The sequence below is a fragment of the Xiphophorus couchianus genome, chromosome 9 (assembly GCF_001444195.1).
Source record: "Xiphophorus couchianus chromosome 9, X_couchianus-1.0, whole genome shotgun sequence".
In the NCBI taxonomy this organism is placed as follows: domain Eukaryota; kingdom Metazoa; phylum Chordata; class Actinopteri; order Cyprinodontiformes; family Poeciliidae; genus Xiphophorus; species Xiphophorus couchianus.
The window spans coordinates 25,756,655-25,775,381 of NC_040236.1; the positions used below are offsets into that span (position 1 = coordinate 25,756,655).

The 18,727-nt window shown below is 37.3% G+C and overlaps 1 protein-coding gene across 4 annotated transcripts in view; it reads right to left on the reverse strand.

Moving 5' to 3' along the window:
- Positions 1 to 18,727, reverse strand: part of naaladl2 (N-acetylated alpha-linked acidic dipeptidase like 2) — a 385,596-nt gene that overhangs the window by 157,394 nt on the left and 209,475 nt on the right. For all 4 annotated transcript variants that reach the window (XM_028028168.1, XM_028028167.1, XM_028028166.1 and 1 more), the window contains 2 exons: positions 15,087 to 15,206; positions 8,550 to 8,682 (listed from right to left, as the gene is read on the reverse strand). In XM_028028168.1, coding sequence (XP_027883969.1) covers positions 8,550 to 8,682; positions 15,087 to 15,206 — 253 coding nt within the window. The remainder of the gene's footprint in view (positions 1 to 8,549; positions 8,683 to 15,086; positions 15,207 to 18,727) is intronic.

The window sequence follows — 18,727 nt, forward strand, 5'->3', positions numbered from 1 at the left end:
CGGCTCGGCTGACATGTTAGCTTAGACCGTTGGAGCATCCTCAGCCTGGTGGAGGGCCATGGTTTCTGCTCTCAGCTGTGGGCTGAAGCAAGCATGGGGCTGAGGAGCCAGTGGTGTCTGTTTCATGACGGAGTCAGAGTCTCCCTTTTGGGGAATCTATCATTCAATGATTCCTTCTACAGAATTTCAAATAAGCCGGGGGTGAAAGCTTATTTATTCAGTTGGAATATAGTAACCGAAGGCATCTTGGGAGAAGCAGCTCTCTCTTTGCTGCCAGCAGGAGGTCCTCTCTGGCGTCGCCCCTAGCAACGGTCTCTGTGCCAATGTGAGCCGGGTGAAGACAGGCTGGGGACTAGTCAGGGAGCTCCACACTGACCCCAAAATACCAAAAATATTAAATACCAATAACATCAAAAGTGTCCACAGAAATATTCGCACCACTAAAGTGAATAACCTAATTCAACAGACTGCCAGTCAGTTGGTGCCATTAGTCTCATAATGACTGGAATAGAGGTCACCTTACTGAGTGAGACAACAACATGAAGATTCCACTAGTGTTTGCTAAAAGGCACGTGAGAGACTCCAGGGTCAAGTAGAAGAAAGTTTTTTGATCTGATTGAGCTTATTGTTGATCCGGCACCAAACATACCATGAGGCACCAACATGTTGTAAAGGTAATGAAAGTAAATGAAAGCAGCAAAATCTAAAGAAATCCTGGAGGACATTTTGCATCCATCTGCTAGAGAACTACGCCTCCAGAGAATATTTATTCTCCTGCAAGACAAAGACCTGAAGCAGGAGTTCTTAAGTTGTGCTCTATTGAAAATGTGAAGACTTGGTTGCATTTGGTTTTAGTTAAAAGCATCAGAGGTGGTTGCTGTACACAAAACACTTGCACATTTCTTTTGAATTTCTCATTTGAATAAAATCTAGGGATATGAATACTTTTACAAACCAATAAAAGCTGCTGATTTTTAAAATTATACAATCAACTGTTTTCTGAATTTAAACGAGTTAAGAACAATTTTGACCTTTTATAACAACTATCATCAGTAAGATACTTTGTGGTATTTAGGTGAAGCTCTGTGAATTAAAGTTCTCACAAAAAACTTTTACAAAGTCTTTTGCAAGAGTCTATACGGTTGTACGGCAAGCCGTGAACTCCAAGCTGAAGGATTTTTTCCAAGAATAAATGCATGCTGCAGCAGCATGGTGCATATCAAACCAGATGAACGTGGAGTAAGGCTGACAGCAAACACCTGCTGATGATATCAAAGCAAACACTTCGGTCTCTGCAGGAATCTGCATGTAGCTTTATCCCCTCACATCTCCTTTCATTAATGCTTTAGTCATTGTAGTGTTACTAAACATGGGAGAAAAAAAAGAGAAGAAAACTTGGACCCATACACAGGGAAGAGTGTTCATGCAACACTAATAAGCAGGAAAACTTTAAAACCATCACTGCTGCATGCAAGGAAAGTTTGGAACATACAAACGCATGGTTGGCGACGAAAGCCCACGCTCAGACAAATTACGCGTCCGCAGTGACACGAACACGTAAACAACATCATATGCTGCGCATCTGGGAGAGATGCACGAGGGTTTGTTTTTGCTGTATGTCTCAGCAGGCTCTGGGTGACAACTCATGGAACAGTCAAATTAACAAGGAGAGGAAGGAGGAGGTGAAGGAGCAGAGTGAGAGACAACAAAGACCAAACTATGAACTGAGATATGGAGGGAAAGTCTGGGGAAATATTATTTGGCACCCAGGCAAACAGTGGAATTATATTGACTTTAAACAGCCCTCCACTGGCAGCGTTTCCACCAGGGAGCTGACAGCTTTTTCTAGCTTATTTCTCCATTTGAAAGGAAGGAACTGTTGACACCCCAGAGAACTGAGCCTGTTTTAAAGCTCTTTAAACACCAAAGGGCCTGAAAGCTAAAAGCTTCTAAACCCAAAACAGGTGCGAGGCGATTGCTCTTTAAACGTCTCACTAAACAGAAGACGATCTGCTTGATACGGCCGGATCTGCTGGAAACAAATGGCCTCCGTTCGCCAAACTGACCAGGGCTGGGTTTGGGTTAGCCTGGGAGGAGTAAAAGGCCCGGTCCGAACCGAGCTGGGCTCAGGATCTCCTCATTCAATTCTGATGATTCTTTTCTTAACACATCAAGCAGCCAGGAAACAGCACTGTGGAATCATCATAATACGGCACATGTTAAGTAGGTTCTGATGGAGAATTAGCAGACTAATGGTACAAACTCACTTTACAGCTCTAATGGATCCAATTTTCCTCTCGACCCCATGAGGAGTCATTTAAAGATCCAACCAAAGAAAAGCAAGTAATCAGCAGGAGCACTGATTATTCAAGATACTTAGAGATCAACAGAAGCTCATATTTAGTCCTTATGATAAAAAAATTAAAACGTACATGTCATGTTACACAAAAATACTTGCCGTTTAATGAAAGGTACGACGAGTACATTATTAATAAATATAACAGATAAAAATACCATTTTTGGTTCAAGTTGGGAGAGATATGATGGTTCTCAAAAGTTTGGACATCCTACTGTCATTTTGTTGTTTACAAAATGCAGCAACAACAAAACATCCCTACAGATCTCTGGCTAGGTCATCGCTAGACTTATTTTCTTCTGATAATAACAAAATCCCTCTATGTTCGGTTTTCCAGCAGACAGTTTTGGGTCAATACAACCTGGTATTTGGTGGATGAAAGAGGATTGATCCAAAATATCGGCAATACCGATGTTAAGTCAGTACTGAAACCAAAATATGCAGTATTACACACTATTTAGAGCTGATGATAACTGCATCCACATTGATAAAAAAAACAAAACAAACAAACAAAAAAAAAACACTAACACAAATTTAACTGCAGGTATAAATCAGGCCAGAATGGTTTTTTTTTCTTAGAAGATAATCCTTCTGTCTTCAACCCTAATCCTTAGTCCAGACATACAAAGAATGCTATTGTCACATTCAGAACACCAGCAGTAATTGCTAGAAATTCCTGCAGCATTCCCTCAGTGAGGCAGCTGTCCTCCTGGCAGCCACACTGACCAGCTTCTGGCTGGTCTTGTCCACGGTTTGGAAAAACTTCCACCCTGACCCTTTCTGCTTACTATGGCTTTAGGTAACAAGTTAAAACAACAAGATGTCAAGAAAATTCTGAACTTCTTTCTTGTAAACGAGATTCTCTCCACTGATCTTAGATATGTATGACATTGGGCAAAAAGATACTTGTCTAAAGTGAGTCACACTTATGAAAAGCAGGTAAAAACAAGTTTTATTATTGATTGTTTTCTCCCACGACATATATACTTTTTAAATGTTCAGTTGAATTATACAGAATAGAATACATTAAAGGAGAAAGAATTTTAAAATCATTTTTCATGTTTTCATGCCGATTGTTAGGGGTGTTAATACTTTTGAGATCTACTGTTGCCAACCAGCAGAGATGTTCTTGCAGAAAAGCAACGCTGGATTCCAGACTCCACACTATTAAGATCTTTTATGAACTCTTCCATAAAACTAACGTGTAAAAAGTGAAAACCTGGCAGAAAAAGATAAGGAGATGGATGCACACATTATTAAAAAAATATATGTTTTGCTCAGTGTGTGGGACACCAGCTGCCTGAGGTACACATGAAATACTGTCAAATTTATGACACCTGTTTTCTGACCTCAAGTGCTTTTGGATATTACTGAATATTACCAATAACATCCAGTTAGATTAGACATTATTGGTCGTCAATGAATAGGTGTGTGAAGATTTTCAACTTACTCTCTGTTCTGATAGAAAGACGCAGCAAATGAAATATTTCTCCATTTCGTGGCTCCCAGAGATCTGAGGACTTTTCAGCTGCCTGAAATATTTTAATGAAACTGAACCATTAAAGTATAGATTCATAAATGTCATGTGTGAAGGAACCGAAATAATCTTTCATTTATTTAATTTAAAGAGAATAAAAATCTAACTTTCATTTAAGCAGTAATATTACATATTACTGTGTAAGTGGTATTAGATATTATAAAAATGACAGCCTGAGTAAAGATTTATTGGAAAGCGATGTGATAAGAGAATCACATTAACTCAACATTCTCATATCCACTTCTCGGAGGTAAGGGGGCTTCTGTCAAAATATGCCGTTACCTGGCAACAACAAAGACAAGCCCCCAGAGGAGGGCTTCCCCACATTAGAGGTCTGAAAGAACTGAGTCTAACCAAAGCCAAGCAGTTTCCGAGGGAACCAGAGAACCACCCAGACCAGCAAGGACCACATGAACCATCAGGCCTACCAGGTGCTCTCAGACCCCCAGCCCTACATTGACCACCCCTAAAGCAGATTCTATAAACCACATAAATCTACATAAAAACCACTATAAATCTACTTTTGTTACTATTCCACTATAAAATGCCACATAACAGTGAGTGATTTGCGCAACTTTTTTGTGTATTTGTAAAAAGAACACTTTTTTAAAGGGGCAGTATCATGTAAAATGAACCTTTCTGAGGTTCATATTACTGTTATTACTGTCGTGTTAAAAGGCTATTCATTCAGCAAAAACATACTTAGAGTGTTGCTTTGATTCTTTCTTGCATGTTTGATAAATTCTTTAATCTCCAATGGCAACCATTCGGCAGTGATAAACGCCTGGTTGGACATAGCAACAGTTTCCAGGCACAGCTTCTCCTCAGAGCTGCAGTTTCCAAGTTTCTTCAGACTAGCCAGCAGAAATTAGCAAACACTTGGTGGAACTGTGCATCTGATGAGCTCATTATAGCAGCTACTTCTCAGTGCAACACTAACAAAAATGTTGTTGAAGGGTTAACAGAGGAGCCATGTTGTGATGAGGCAGTCATCATAAACACAGGAGTTTTTAAAGAGACAGAAGTCTAATTTCAAGGTCTTAAATTATGGCATCAAATTTTTTTAAGTCCTACTTGATAGATACTTTTGTTACTTTATTCCACTATAAAATGCCACTATATTCCTGGGAAATACATAATACTGCCATTTTAAGAAAAATCATTTTGAAATCTCATCTTGTTCTTGTGAAGCCGATATCATAGACTGTGACAGGTACAATATCTATCGCTATAGCTACTGCTCATCTTTCCCTGAATTCTCAAGTTTCTGTAGATCTGGCCATTGACAAGTAAAGAATGTTGCCTGCATGCACAGATAAAATCCTTGTTAAAACTAAATACTTCCCTCTTCTCCTATGCTGTATGACATGCTTTAGAAGATTAAAAATAACCTTCATATCCGAACTACCTTTGGCACATATGAGCAATTAGGCGTCATTTATCATCCTCTGGTCTCTTGAGCTCAGTTAGCACTGAGAACCTTGATGGGGAACTGGCCATCTGATAGGATGGTCAGCATCTGTCTCTTTTCTAGTGAAATACACACCATACACACCCCTTCACATGCTCACACAGCAGCTCCAGACATCTGCTGGGGTTCCAACAGGTCTTTGCACCATGGCACTCAGGCTATTACAAGAACTAAGGATACTTGAGTGGTAATGACACATCCCTGTTGAGCAGACCCAGCATAAAACCAGGAAGTGGGGACAAGACTGGGGTCAAAGAGGACAAGAGCCCTGGGAGGCTGATTTAAATACAGCAGAACGGCGTCCTCTGCCTGAGGCCAGGGTAAGATACGAGAGCATGTTTCAGACCTGGACGACGTTCAAGAGAGAACACTTCAACAAAATTAGAGAAAATTATTTAAAGCAACCTAATAATTCAGTTTTTTGTACTTGTGATTAGTTCCTGTATCATGGTATTTACTTCAAAAGTTATGTGTTTTCTGTGGAGGTAACCAGCAACAAATGTTACGATACTTTAGCCTCATTAGATCGTAGCTTTAAAATACTGGTGTATGACCTGGTTGTAGAGGATGGAGGCGGATTTTGGTTTTATTTAACTAACATCAGGACAAACATTAGTTTTATTGAGCTACATCTCTACTTGACATTATGTTTATTTGGTGATTATTGGAACCCTTTGGGCCCTTGGTACTAACTGGACCTCAATTAACCATCATATTCCTGCCTGAGTATTGTTGCTGACCATGCCAGTTCCTTAATGACCACTCATACTCTGATAGCGACGTCCAGCAGGATAACGCAGCATGTCACAAAGCTCCAGTTATCTCCAGCTGGTTTACTGGACATGAAAAGGGTTTCACTGGTCTCCAATGGTCTCCACAGACCCCAGATTTTAATCCAGTAGATCACCTCTGGGATGAGGTGGAAAGGGGGATTTGCATCACAGATGAGCTGTAGAAAAGTCTGCAGCAACAGAGGAATGCTATCATCGCTAGGTACACTCAAAAAAATAACTTGGTGAAGTGTTGAACTAAATAGATGGAGCCCTGCCCAAACTAATATTTATTATTTATTTTTAATTTATTTTGAGTTATTGTATTATGAGTTGGAATTTCAAACATAACACACTTTATTAAGTTTAACATAATTTTTTTACTTGTTAAAGTCACATAAAATTATTTTTTGGTGCATCAGTAACAGGGCTGAGTGAATTCAACAATCCAATGTGTTCCTTTACAAAGTCCCCCATTGTATTGTGTTAAGACGACACCGCGCATGCTGAGAAGCTCACTCTATCAAGTAACTTAAGTAATAAGACTGTTTTTATGAAGATATTTCTAGAGCAAGTTTTTTTCAGTCTTTTATAAATACAAAATAACAGTTACACCTCTTCAAATTCTTGTACAAGACACAAATTGTATTCTTTCAGTCACACTCACAAAAATCTTACACTTACAGTTTTGCACCAAATAATCACAAACAAATGGTGCAAAACAAATTCACACAGCCATCTCAGAAAAAAATATTACTTGTGGATATTAGTTGGTTTGCTCCTTCTATGTTGTCATATAGTGAAAGTCACCTGCCATGTCCCTGTAATAAGGAGCTAAAGCAGTTTTAATATGAGTTAATAATAGACCCACTTTTCCTGCCGATTTGCTCTTTAGTGAACATATTTTAACAATCTGAAGACCAACAAAGAAAATGGAAAATGTTGATTAATTGAAAACTGAGTTTATATATTTGCATTATTCTGGTGTATTTGTTTGTCATGTGTCTTCAGTGAGGCATTGTGGGTAGGATTTATGTTTGTTTTAGTCATTTCTTAAATTGTTTAGCATTGTTGCTGTAGTGATCAGTCTGTTCCTGTTGTAGATTATATGTTGGTGTGTGTTAAACCACCCAGCAGAGTGGGTAGTCAGACCTGGACGACGTTCGAGAGAGAACGTCAGAGAGGTAGTCATCATAAAGACATGTGGGTTTCACTCCATCAGGTAATTCAAATATTAGCCTAAAAAGCTACATCTCATGGTGGATTCTTGAGCTAATCAGGGCTGCACCCTCTCTGTAGCTATAAGGTGTTATAATACTTTGGTAATTGGTTTGTTGTCTGTGATGCTTTGTTTTATCAGTAATAGATGTTTAAAGAACATAGCTCAGTTTTGTGGAAATTGTTGACATAACTAACTGTATTAGGTATGTGAAGATCTCTGAGGAATGTTTCTGACACCTGGTGGAATCTATGCTGTGAACACTTGAGATGTAATGATCACTAAAGAAAGTTTAACCTGGTTCTAGCAAGGCGTGCCTAACAAAGTGGCCTCATCATTCTGAACACTTTATATGAGTTTCCATTAAATTAACTAGGTCAGCCTTTAAAAACGCCACTGAATAAATGTGAGTAAGGTTTGTTACAAAGTACAGTCACTAGATAAAAATAATATTACAGATGTCCACATTAACATCGGTATCAGCCAATGTTAGTCATTTCTTAAAAATATGTAAAGTGTCCTGATATTAATAACCAATATGTATTTCCATCTTTCAGCTGTTTGTGTTTCAGGAGGAAGAGGATGGTTGGTCATATGGTATTTGGTACAAGATGCAGCACAGAGTTGGAGGTGTTTTTTTCACCGTGTCAGAATGATCAGGAGATATAGTTAACATCTGTAAACATAACAGCAATATTAATATTTAATATCGATACTGGCCAGAACTTTCACATCGGTGAATCCCTAGAACAGATAATGATCTCCTCTTCAGAAATAATTTAACACTTTGGAATATTATGACTGGAAAGATGCTAGTTGCCACATAACTTTACTGAGTTGGAACCAGAAGTTTACATATGCTGAATAAAAAGCTGTGCACTCTGTCTAAAGTTAAATGACAGTAAACTTCTCTTGTTTTACCCCAGTTAGAATTACCAAAATATCTTTATTTGCTACATTTACTTTTAAAATGTCAGATTATATCAACAATTACAAGTACATTTATTTCCCATATTGTTTTGTGGGTACTATTATTGTTCAGTGTTAGGTCAATACACTGGGCAAGCAAATGTGCTATGATTTGAGAATAACAATAATTATTATCAAGTAGGCCATCAACAGAATTTAATTAAAAAATCATATCAGCAGAAATCTATTATAATGTCATTTAAAAAGAAAACACCTTGGTCACTTACCAAAGGAAGGGTTTCCTCCAGGATTTAAAGTGACTCTGAAAGCTTCGTGCCAGATGTTTCGGCCAGGCGGAGCGTCACAGGGATCGATGTAGAGAAGAACGCCTCGAAAACCAAAGTCAGATAACAGAGACAGCTGGGTGCAAAAACACACAGAAATATAATTAAAGAGTTAGTAATTCTCCCAAGGTATAATTAAAAACATTTTTAATTCTTATTCATAAACATATTGCAACTTAAATTTCTTATGGCAGGACAGGTATTGTAAAGAAAATGAAGGTCCAACCACCTACTGCAACTAGTCAAAAAAAGGAAAATAACATTAAAGAAAACTATGCGCAAAAACTATGAAATGTAACTGAACAGGACAAACAAATCATGTAAAATATTGATTATGCAGCTTTAGAAAAACATAAACTGAGGAACACATCGATTAATGCTGAGAACAGGTTGTGATGAGAGTCTGAAGCAAAATGGCAGAAATAAGCAAACAAGACGTTTTCCAAGAGCAAAAAAGACCAAGGATCATCTAATAAGCTATAAACCCACCAATAACCTGAAGTGGACACAATGGCCATCGAAAATGACAAACAATTTCATCATAGCAACAGTTAAAGAAATATTCCTTATACAGTGATTTTGCTTGCTTATTAAATTGTACTCCAGAAAAGTATACTGCTCAAAAAAATAAAGGGAACACTTTAAGTGTGAAACACCTGTTTAAGTGTTCCCTTTATTTTTTTGAGCAGTGTATATTTCTTCTTATTGTATAAGTGGAGAGTGGATATAAAATAGTCTACATACCACTTAACCACAAAACTTAACAGGAATTCAAACCTTTTTCCATCCTTATTTATTAATTTCATACAATTAAATTGAAACAAAACTACTGGATTAAGGGGTAATGTAAAAAGTAAATTAGATTAAAAAAACAGTTTGTTTCTCTAGTTTTAGCTTTTTGTGTGAAATATTATCACCTGCATCATTTAGAAAAAGACCACCGCTTGCAGAAAAGGTTAAAAAAGGTTGGCAGAAGAACAACACTATAGATCTCCAAAGGTGCAGCATGCCACCAGTGAAACAGTGGTGGCAGTACTATACAGTAGATTTAGAAAACTAGAATTTTTGTCAAGGTAGATTACGTTATGAACAGCTCCAAATCATTTTTGGCCTAAAACTTCAGACTGAAAACAAATTTTTTTCAGAATCACAGTGAGTCAAAACCAGGAAACGAACAGCTTCAGTGGGAGAATATTAAAGCTCTGGAATGGTAGAGACAAAGTTCAGCGAATCTGAAGACACCTGCGGTGGACAAGAGACGTCCTGAAAACACTGAACTGTTAGTGAAAAGAAGCAAGCTATTATCCAGTCAAAATGTGGGATGTCGCTCGACTCCAACCAAAGAAAACTGAATTCTAAAATTAGATCATAACATTCAATGTGACAAACTGATCAATGTCACATTGAATGTTTTGCAATAGTTTATCAGTTCTGTGTTTTACGTCACAACAGGTGGCATTTCAATTGATTTTCAATAATCTCCATACTGGTTTTAATCATTTGCATGTTTGTTATCATTAGCTACAACACAGCAAGACCCTCAAAATGAATGTGTATGACAGGTGTTTTACAAAAGTTACCAAAAGACAACAATGCAACACAATTCTACTTCTCCCATATTTGAAATCATTGATGCCGCATTATTTTTGTTGATTTTTGTTCATTATTAGCCTCCTGAATATCAGGATGTTTTGCATGGTTACAGTTTGTTGATGCGCCACCTTGTGGAAATCTCCAGCACGCAACAGACGTTTGTCTAGTTAACATCAGGCTTTAAAAGCAAGTAAAAAGCACAGCATTAAATTGTCACATTACCACAAGAAAAATACTTATCACCAAATTAGCTTCTTACATTCTTATTGAATGAAATATATGATTGAGTGATTTCAGATGTTCGATTATGAGGGCATTCATTTAGTCAACAGCAGTGATGGGAAAGACAGAAAGATGTTGCAGTTGTCACAGAACAGAGCTGTATTTCACAGCTGTCAGTGGGAGGTGTCCTTCTTTCTGTTTTTTATTGTTTCATGGGTGTAAATAAAAGTTTTATTGAATATGTGACACCAGCCACGGAAATTCCACACACTACACAACTCTGTCCTTCTCTGCAATAACACTGAACACATAGAAAACAGCAACAAAATCAGTTGCTTACATGATATTTACATTATCATGTAAATAATGTAACATTTAAATTTTACATTTTACAAAATGTAAAATATTGTAAAATCTGCAAATAATTGCAGATGTAAATAACTTTTACATATGCAACTCACTCTGCAAATCTTCATAAAAATAATCTGTTCTTTATAAATACAGTGAAAGCATGGATACGTCCTGCACTGTATCATATTTTATTTTATTGCACACTTTGGGCCACCTTGACAATCATTTGAACACATCAACCTAACAGAGCAATGTTGGTGTCCATGTCCATCCTGTTGTGACAGCAATGTACCCAGGAAAACACACGGCGTCACAAAGCTCAAATCATCTCAAACTGCTTTCTTGAACATGTCAACGAGTTCACTGTGGCTCCATGTCCTCCATCATTGGAGGACATGGAGGACATGGTTCCACAATATCCAAAGATATTGTGGAACAGGACATTCTCATCATGGATGTGTGTCTAGCAAATCTGCTGCAACTATTTGATGCCATCACTTACATTAATATGGGGACAGAGCAGCTGTGGCTACAATCCAGTAGCTTGCCATCATCAGTGTATGAATGTGTGTATAAATCCTTGTAAAGTGTCTTTGAGGGTCCTGAAAAGCGCTATACAAATCTGACATCATTTCATGTTAAAGAAGATGGAAATCTCTGAGGGATATCACTGATATTTTTTTGAATCTATGCTATGATTAAGGTAGTTCTGAGGTAAAAACAGATGCAAAATCAATACTAGAACAGTGTACCAAAATAAAGAGATACCTGGTGAGTGTATGCAGTATTAATATTGCGTTTCCCTGTGATGGACTGACAGACTGTCCAGAGTGTACCTCACCTTTTGCCCAATGAATACTACAAACACTACCATAGCACTACCCAGCAAGGACAAGCAATGAACAATGGATGTCAGTTTCATAAAAGTATAAATATAAACTGTTTTCTGTTTGACTATGAGTCTAATATTTGACTGTGATGTATAACCCTCTGATGCATGAATTATGATCCTTTGTGTCAGAATTTTTTTTCCATTTTTAAAAATTTTTTTCTTAAGGCATAAAAAAGGTAGGAAAATTTTTTTGTAAAAATTATTTATTTTTTATTTTTATTTTTATGTGATCAATTGTAATTTTGTCCAAATACAAAGTTGTTATTTGAAAAATACATCAGTAGTATTGTTCCTTAGGGGTTATCTGATGTCACAATATTTCTTTTACTTGCAAGAGTCGTCTACAGTAGAAGGAGGGACCGGGTCGGTTCTCATGCTTTTTTGTCTGTTGTATTTAACAAAAATAATTTCTTGCATTTGCAGCTGATGGCCAGTAGTTGATAGTGTATTTTATGATGCATTAGTGTCCACTTCAGTGGTCTGTGTGCATTTATAACATAAAAATCCACAGGAAGCACAAGAAAATGGCTTTTAGATAGCTGTCCACTGTAGTGACCACTATGCATGAAAGGGATAAACTGTGCCAGCTCAACCAAGAATGTAGCTACGCTATGAAGCTGTACCGGAAATTGTGTCTGTAGACAAGCATCCCCCACTGAGAAGAGAGAAATGTCAAGCTGAACGATATATCTCTGTCAGCAGTAAAATGTCTTATATATTCCTCTTGCTCCAATTTTAATTATGCTGCATTCAGACCAAATGTGTTTTGCAACTCAAAAACGCATCCAACGCCTCAAGCTGGATGCTTGTGCACTGAAGTCATAGTGCACAAGAATCTGACATTTTGTTTGAGACGTGCAGTGGGAGAATTTCAGAACCTAACTGGACGCTGACCAGTGTTCCTATGAGCACCATCTTTGTCTCACCTGAACTCAGTTTGACAATCTGCTGATCCACATCATGCCTACACCAACAAAACACGTAACAGAAGGAACTCAATGGCGACAAATTGACACCACAGAAAACATAATTAAATCAACCTCATAATAATATTAGATAAAATCATTAGACTCATATATAAAAAATAACAGCACTTTACAGTAGAGCCAGATTCACCCATTTGCACTCAAACATGCACACATTTGAATCACTGCAATGTGAAAGACAACCACAGCAGCTGGAGATTAAACAAATTTTGCAATTTTTATCCCCTATGCAATCTTGTCTATTCGACTATCAGCTGGGAAAACATCCTTAAAAACACACACAAGGAGAGACAATAATAGATTTTTTTATTCTTATCCTTACTGATATCTTTGAATAATGAGATTCTTCTGATCCTGTGGCTTTAGCTAAAGAACATATGTGCCTGATTAATCCAGCTGAGCTTTACTTCTGGTTCATCACCACATATCATACAGTGGAAAGTGAGTGCACTTTATCCAATAAGATTATTGGATCTTTTTAATGTATACTGTGTCCTTTTAACAAGGTTGTGTCGAATTTTAAGATTCATCATAAACAGCTCTGGAAAAAAATAAGAGACCACTTAAAATGATAATTTTCTCTGATTTTACTTTTAATAGGTATATGTTTGAGTAAAATGAACATTATTATTTCATCCTATGAACTAATGACAACATGTCTGAAATTCCAAGCAAAAATGTGGTATTTATTTGCAGAAAATGAAAAATGGTCAAATTAATGAAAAAGATGCAGTGCTTTCAGACCTCAAATGATGCAAAGAAAACAATAAAATTCAATAAGAAACAACAATACTAATGTTTTAACTCAGGAGGAGTTCAGAAATCAATACTTGGTGAAATAACCTTGAGGTTTTCAATGGGGTTGTGTGCAGTGGTTTCTTCATTTTTTCCAGAGCTGTATATTATGTTTGAATTACACAGATGATATTCTTAGTGATAAAAAGTGTGTGGATCAATGTCAGCTACTTCTAAACTATATAGAGTTTAAAGGATGACAATGAGAACATGTTAGAGCACTCACTGTCTTTTAGCAACTCTTGATTTGGACTAAAAAGCTGACATGCTGTTGAACAGTCTCGCATCAGCAAACATAATTTCATTCCAAAAGACAGAAAATGAAAAAAATAAAATTCAGAGCTAAAAGCCATTTAACATTCGATTCACAGAACAAAATATGCTGATTTAGGACTGAGTGGATATACATTAACTCTGGATGTAATAGAACCAAACAGGGTTTAACCATGAAGATAAACAGGAGCATCTTGCTTTTGTCAAGTGTGACTCTTGCTGGCTGTGTAACATTGGGCCTGCAGTCACCGTCACACACTCATTAGTGAGAGTTCAAGGCTCATCAATCACTTTTTTCCCCACTTGTATGTAAAGGGCAATCATTTCTCTCAGCTGCTGGCTCGCAGCACCATTAGAAGGAACACATGATCAACTCTGTCACAAACTAGGTGAAGATGAGCAAATGGGTCAACAGCTTCTTACTGGATCATTACAGGTTCCAGAGGTTCCAGTATGGTGTGGTGTGTTCAGCTGTGTACATTCAGAGAATGTGCAGTCACCTCCACTGTCTCACTTCCTCTTTTCCCAATAGCTTTATATAAAAGATTAATAATTTTCTGCAGAAGCTGAACTGTTTCATGAGGCAGAAAGTATTTTTTTATTTTTATTTATTTTTTTATTTTGGATTTTATTAATAAGTCCCAGTGTTTTAAAAAGCTATATGAAAGGATTAAGATAATTCAGTTGACTGCAACCAATTCTTATTTCTACTGTAATAAACATTTAAATTATTAATTAGTGAAAATTTCTGTCACCAAATATTCTCTTAGAGTTTGCATGCAGGTTTCTATAATCAAATTACCTTTTGACTGAACGAAACATGCAGCTAAATTTATGAGCAATTAAAATGCAAGTAAACGTTTATGTTTTAATTAACTGGGTAGGAATTCGTATTTTCCCTGCCATATTCTAATTGATGGCAAAACTGCTTTAAGCAGAGTTTGGAACAAATCCAAGCAGAAATAGGCCTAATCAATCAAAGCACTGCTAATGTTAGTACGCTAAAGGAATCCAGCAAAGGAGCAGGCTGAGGATTTTTATAGAAAATATTGTATAAAAAAATGAGGTGCATGGCAAATTAGCTCATGTTGAGTAGAAGATTCCTTTTGTAACAGGCTGCAGTTAGCATGCTACATTTGGAGCCTTAAGATAAATCATCAATCTCTTTATTAGACAGAAAACATGTCTGAGTTATAACTAAGTTATTTCTGAAGGTCAAACGATGTTTCTCCTCAGTGTGGGTAAATCTGTTCCTTCTTGTTGCTGGATTTCCTGCATGGAGGTGTCAAGTATCTGAACAGTCTACCTTAAGTGATTAATGTGAAGCGCTTATCAGCAGAATCCTGCTGTACTTTGATTTGTTCTTACCTTATATAATAAGGGTGCTTGACCAAGCTTGACCACAGCAATCTGGTTAGTGAGGTTCAGGGAGTCTTTGGCTCTTCTCAAGTCTTCCACACTGGCATACTGGACATCCACCACCTCTCCCTGGAGAGAAACAGAGCAGCTTCTTAGAGAAAATATATTTTCAAAAGGAATCTAACAATATTTGAGGTTAATATGATACAGAGATGACAGAGACGTTAGCAGACAATACACATCCACTGAAATTCTAATTTGAGCTGTTTCCTTCAGGGCAAAGGTTTTGCCATCATTTATTCTCAAAAAACATGACAACATTTTTACTGATGTATATTTTTTAACTCATTGTTAATGCCATGTTTGTATATGCATGTTTTACGTAAATGCCAGCTGACAATGCTGCAAACTAGTTCACCTATGAGGACAAATAAATAGATCTGGCTGTCTAGATGTTTAGATTTTTAATTAATAATCTCTAAGATAATAGAATTAAAAACCAAAAACATAAAGATGCTGCACAATGTGCCACTGTACCATTTGCTATCAAATGTCATAATATGGTTCACATCAAAATAACATACTATTCTTTAACTAGCAATTTACAACAAGGTCTTGTAGGTGTTCAGAAAGGAAAAGAATTAAAATAAATAAATATATAAATAAAAATAAAATAGTCAATAATTTGGTAATAAAGAGGTTCTTCTATTTTTTTTTAATATTTTAAAAAAGCTTAATGTGCCTGTCTGTGTGCAGCGCTGCAGATCATTATATGTACTGATGAGTTTTATGGTCCTGATGGGGAAGCATGGCCACAAGAGACAACAAAATGCTAAAACACAACATCCAACATCACAATGAAAATTTTATTAAACTTGCTAGCATAACTTCCATTTTTGAATAACCACCATTAGGGGTTTTGGAAGGCTCAGACCGACCTGTACTGGACCAACACCATGACCTGTTCAAAGTCACTTACTTCCACCCTATCTCCTCACTTTTTGATGTTTAAACTGAACTTCAACAACTCACCTAAATACCTTGGGCTCATGGCATATGATTGGCTGATTTGCTATTCCTCATAGCAAACAGATGTGCCTAATAAAGTGGCCGCTTGGTGTTTGTAGATCTGTTGAAGCTTCAAGAGAAATTATTTTATTTGTATTCATCCAGTCTTTATTCAAAAAGGTGTCGGAAGCAAGCCAGTGTTGTCTGCTGGCATGAGTGAATCTGTTTGTGTGAATCTTTGAGAGTGTTTTCATCCTTCTCATCCCAGTGACCTAGAAGTTGTTGGGGAAAGTCAAAGCATTACTTTTTGGGGTCTCTCGCTCTCATTCATCCCTCTCCTACTTGCCGCACCCTCACTTTAACACTCCCTCACCGCATCACCTGGCTCTGATTCATTTTTCATGTGGCCTGGGGGCGAGTGTAACACAACGCTGCAGCGGGAAGAAAGCGTGCAAGTGGTAAAGAGGGACACTGCCAATGAGTCAAAGAGAAAGAGGGAGCGAGGAGGAGAGAGAGCACATCGCTTTGAATCAGGGGAGTTCAGGAGAAGAGAGCGGGAGAGATTTATCACTGCTGCCTGCATTTGCATCATAAAAGTCTTTCCATTTAACTTGCAGGCTGGGAAACAGAACAAGGCACAGTGAAATGTAATACTGAATAATCTCTCCGCTCACTGAGATGGTTCTGCTTGAACTGGATCCCTCTCTCCTTATTCCCGGCTTGCATTCTTCTGTTTCATCTTAGCAAGGTAGTTAAATTTACGACGAAGGTGACAGCTCTGGCTAAAGGAGTTAGCATCATTACACACAAATATTTCATTTTCCCACTATGCGTGTCCTTTGCACTAGATTTAGAAATGAGGGCAAACAAAAGAATATGTTGATGAATGGTGCCCAATTATTTAAACTGGTCTCATCCCATAATTTATTACTACTTCCTTTCTAAGCCATGGTCACATTCAAGCATAAAAAAAATTAAAAAATTAAAATTACAGAGAAAAACTGCAACTCACATTGAAATTCACACCAATGTATTTAGTTGAATTATGTGAGATAGACCAGCCTCAGTTCATTTCTTTCCCTTTTTTCAGCCATGCCAAAGCACTGGTTTCTTTTGGATATACACAAGTCAGATATTTTGACAAATTATAAACAGAGAGATGATGATGTGACAATGTCATGTGTTTTGTGAACTTGTCCATATTTCCCAACTTAAAATAGGATAGAAATAATCTTTACTGTCACTTATGGGGAAACTTCATTGGATGTAGAGAAACTACACCAAAAAGTGTCTTCACTGACCTTTTTGACCTTCATCTCATATATTATCCAACAGATATGAATAAAATAACAGGGAAACCTGATTTTGAAATGCGACATCTTGGTACCCAACTTGAACCTCCACCATGGTACTTCACCTGTACTTGAATAGCACCTTATCAAATCCAGAGGACCCCAAAGCACTTCACATTCAATTCACCCACCAACACACCCATTCACACACTGATGGTACCAAGCTACTGGATAGTACCCACCGCTGCCATAGGGCAGTCTGACAGAGGACAGGCTGCCAGGCTGTCGTTGGGCCCTCCGACCACCACCAGCAGGCAAGGTGGGTCGAGTGTATTGGCCAAAGATACAATGACTGAGACGTACGAAATGAGATTTCAAACTGGCAACCCATCAATTACAGGGTAACACCCACCACCATAGTCTATCATCTAAAACACTCTTGATGAAACCATCGACAAAGCTTCTAGAATAATTCCAGTTGAGCATTTAGCTTCTTGGTTGAATTAGTAGATATTTTTATTAGTTATGTTGCTGGTATGCTTTGAGGACACCCTTTGTTCCTTTTAAGGGTGGATGCTGAGGTTTAGGGATCCATTTCTATAGTATCTCTTTAAAATCTGGATTTCCATCTGATGTTTTTTTTTTTTTAGTTTTAGAAAGTTTTAGATTAAATTTATTTTGTCTTTATTTGTATCAAACAAAATAAAAAATCACTTTATACAATTGGTTTGACACAACCTGTCAATGATTCTAGGGGTTGTGTCATCAACTGACCAACCGGCGGTTGCAATTTGCTCCGAAGTACACATCCCTTATGTGGAGGAACTGAGCCTCAGTCAGCATTGCCGGGTTCATCATTGCATACACGCTGCAGTCATAAAGATTAAGGAAAATAAAAGGAAATCAAACGTTGTCAGCGGGGAACATGCAATTCCGACAGCTGTTACCCAGAGCGTTTAGAGAAACAATTCATTCAATTTCCAAAACCCAAATGAAGTCTGGAAAAACGCAAGGGATGGATTAAGGCCTGCAGCCAACTTCATGTCCAATTGAATCAAAATGTGATTGACGGCAACAAGTTAGTCTGTATAAAGGTGACTGGTTGCTAACATCCCATTTTTTGTCATAATAGACACTGTATGACTGCAGGTCAAATCAAAGATCAATAAGTGAAGGTAGTTATGCTTGGTTTTATGAGTAAATTAAATAGGTAGCTCTAAGGTAGCATGAAAACATGGACTGTACTAACTGCTGTATTAACATTTAAGCACCTTTTTATGCTGCTGTTTTTTTCTAAGCAATTTCCTGAAGACAAAATTTTTATAAGCTCACATTATTTGAGTCATTACT